Raw genomic sequence first — 3,007 nt, 5'->3', positions numbered from 1 at the left:
GTAAATGGAAACAGTCATAATACAGACATCTCCATTTCTTCAATTGTCTCCTTGCCTTAGGCTTCTAAACCATAGGCATAAAATGTTAGAGGAATGTTAAGGTTTCAGGCTAAGTGCTGAAAAACATTTGTAGTTACTGACATAAAAAGGTATGGGTGTCTTTCTGAGAAAAAAAAATTAAGACATGAACATGAAATGTCTAAAAACGTATAAGCAATTAAGAGTTACTTGTGTGTCATTTAATTTTTTTAAATACGCAAACTTACAGCTATGCAATCAACTGTGTAGCATTCACATTCACTGCAACAATTATAGTCATACTGGTATAGTTACTCTAAAACAGAGATTACATTGATCCCTCTGAATTAGATCCATTCCTCTGACCTACCTTTAGCTGCCTAAAAAAATTACTCTTTAAATCTAAATTACTCACCTAAGAATCAACTGCCCTTAAGAGCTCTCTTAAAGTGAAATGGGCCACTCTTCAGAGGAGTGGAACTGCGATCAGCTGATTTGAGGTATCACTAGTTAGACATTGAAAGCTGAACTAAGCACCCAGGCAACTGGTACAATTGGTAAAGAGAGACGACCCTTTTCCAGAGAAAAATGTCTCATCCTCGCTTGGGCAATTAAGGTAGGTCAGATTAGCTAATCGGTAGTGAGAAGTCTAGGGTAAGTAGCACAGGCTGTGAGGGCTAAAAATTACATGAGGAGAATCTTCCCTCAAATATCATAACTTATTTTCTGTCATTGTCTTCTAGGGGAAGAAAATGGTTAAAACTTTCTAACCTTTAGGAAATACTCACCTTTCTTGATCACTTTACTCAGAGGGTCCTTCGCCTCTCTATGCTCAGACTGTAGATGAGGGGGTTGAGCAGTGGAGTCAAAACAGTGTAGAAAACTGAGAAGACTTTATTCAGTGCTCTGAGAGTCTTAGTTTTTGGCAGGACATAAACAATTCTTAAGCTTCCATAAAAAACTGTAATAACAATGAGGTGGGAAAAGCAAGTGGAAAAAGCCTTTTGCACCCCAGTGGTGGAAGACATTCTCAGGACAGTGGTGATGATACGTATGTAGGACACCAGGGTTAGTAGGAAAGTGGGTGGTGCACATACTGACGAGAGGATGAACACCAACAGTTCGGTCAGGCTGGTGTCACCGCAAGAGAGTTTTATCACTGGCGTGAAATCACAAAAGAGATGACCGATAAACTTGGGACCACAGAAGGAATGTTGTGAAATCAGGAAGCAGCTTATGGCCATAACAAGGAAACCATTCATCCAAGGCCAAGCTACAGGCTGCAGACAGTATCTGCTATTCATGACAGCTCTGTAGTGAAAGGGTGTGCATGCTGCTAAATACTGATCGTAGGACATCACCGATAAGAGAAAACTTCTGCTGACTGCTAGGCAACCAAGGAAATAAAATTGTGTGATGCAGCTGCCAATAGAAATGCTCTTGTCCCCAGTCAGAAAGCTGGACAACATCCTGGGCAGGACGGCAGAGCTGTAGCAGGTCTCCAAGCAGGACAAGTTGCACAGGAAGAAGTACGTGGGTTTGTGGAGGTGCCGATCAGCCACCACCAAAACAAAAATGAGGATGTTGCCAATCACAGTCACAATGTAGATCACCAAGAAAAGGAGGAAGAGAAAAGATGGCATTTCTGGGATATTCCCAAATTCCAGGAGCAGAAATGTTGTGATGACTGTTTTATTTCTACATTCCCCATTTGCCATGTATCAAGCCAAGAGGAAATGCATCACAGCCTGGAATAAAGCATCAAGAACTGCATTTAATTATAGGTCCGTCGTCACTGAGTAATTACTGAAGAAAGATGTTATTGTTACCACTGTACGGTCATATTGTTTATTTTCTTTTTAAGCAGTTCTTGAACATTCTCCAGATAATAATTTATGAGAGAGGTTATTGTATATTTTTAATTTTGTCTTATGTACTTTTTTTAACAGTTGTTTCCTTGGGTTCGGAAAGCATCACACGGAACTGCAGCAGGATGTTTTGATGACCTAGACTATACCAGAGCAATACAACCAGTGGAAAACTGTAATATGCATTTTCTGAGAACTGGACAGATTGATGAGCGTTTGTGTATACTGAACTTGATAAAAACCTGAAATATCCAGAAAAATATAGAGGAAGATGTTGAAAGGTATGGCTTATCTCACTTGGCAATATTTTTTGAAACCTGCAGGGTCAGAAAGTCATATTCCAGCCTACAGAAACAAGCTGTGATTTAGAAACCCCCAGTCAAAAGAAGAAAGGAAAAGAGAGGAATTCTTTGAATGACCATTTCATCACCCAAGATGACAAATACCAGACCTAGGAAGTATAAGAGATACTGGAGGAAATCATGAGAAGAAATGTATTTTTTATTTGAATGATGCACTGATAGTTATTAAAACAATCAATTTCTTTTCCTTCCCTCCCTCTCTTCTCTCCTCTCCCCTTTTTTTCCTTTTTTTCCTTTTTTTTCTTTTTTTTTTTTTAGGGGTTGGCAGGTTTTTGTTCATTTTTTGTTTGGGTTTTTTTGTGTGTGTGTGCTTTTTTGTGTGTGTGTGTGCTTCTTTCAGAAGCTAAAAGAACACAAGGCTGAGGAACAAGAAAGTGATCTGCCAGGGACCTGGTGTTACTTGTTACATTAAATATTGTTGCACACACAATTAACCTCAGTGTAGACACACATATCTGGACATATTAATCCACTGTTCAAAGTAATTGAGATGAAATATACTGCAAGAGCGTTTCTCTCTCTCTTGACCACAGACTAATGCCTCCGTTCTGGACAATCATATTGAAATATCTTTATTTCATTCAGATAGAATACCCAAAAAAGTAACACTTCAGAACAGAAAAAATTATTCCTGTTTCACAAACCGTATTGCAATGGAAAAGATCATGGGAAAATTTCCCACCTGCCTTGCTGCAGGACAGTTTGCATTTGTAATTCTTACAGGCAGACTGCTAAGGCTATCAGTAGAATTTCTGCCCT

The 3,007-nt window shown here is 39.1% G+C and overlaps 1 protein-coding gene across 1 annotated transcript; it reads right to left on the bottom strand.

The window, feature by feature from the left end:
• Window positions 1–824: 824 nt before the first annotated feature.
• LOC142091691 (olfactory receptor 5A2-like) lies at window positions 825–1,819 on the bottom strand. Its single transcript, XM_075171078.1, has one exon. It carries the CDS (start codon window positions 1,734–1,736, stop codon window positions 825–827), a length of 912 nt encoding a protein of 303 aa, XP_075027179.1. The 5' UTR covers window positions 1,737–1,819.
• Between the last annotated feature and the right edge of the window lie 1,188 nt (window positions 1,820–3,007).

This window comes from Calonectris borealis, chromosome 22, assembly GCF_964195595.1.
Source record: "Calonectris borealis chromosome 22, bCalBor7.hap1.2, whole genome shotgun sequence".
In the NCBI taxonomy this organism is placed as follows: Eukaryota; Metazoa; Chordata; class Aves; order Procellariiformes; family Procellariidae; genus Calonectris; species Calonectris borealis.
The sequence above is the reverse complement of the archived record's forward strand: the minus strand, read 5'-3'. Positions and strand labels throughout refer to the sequence as shown.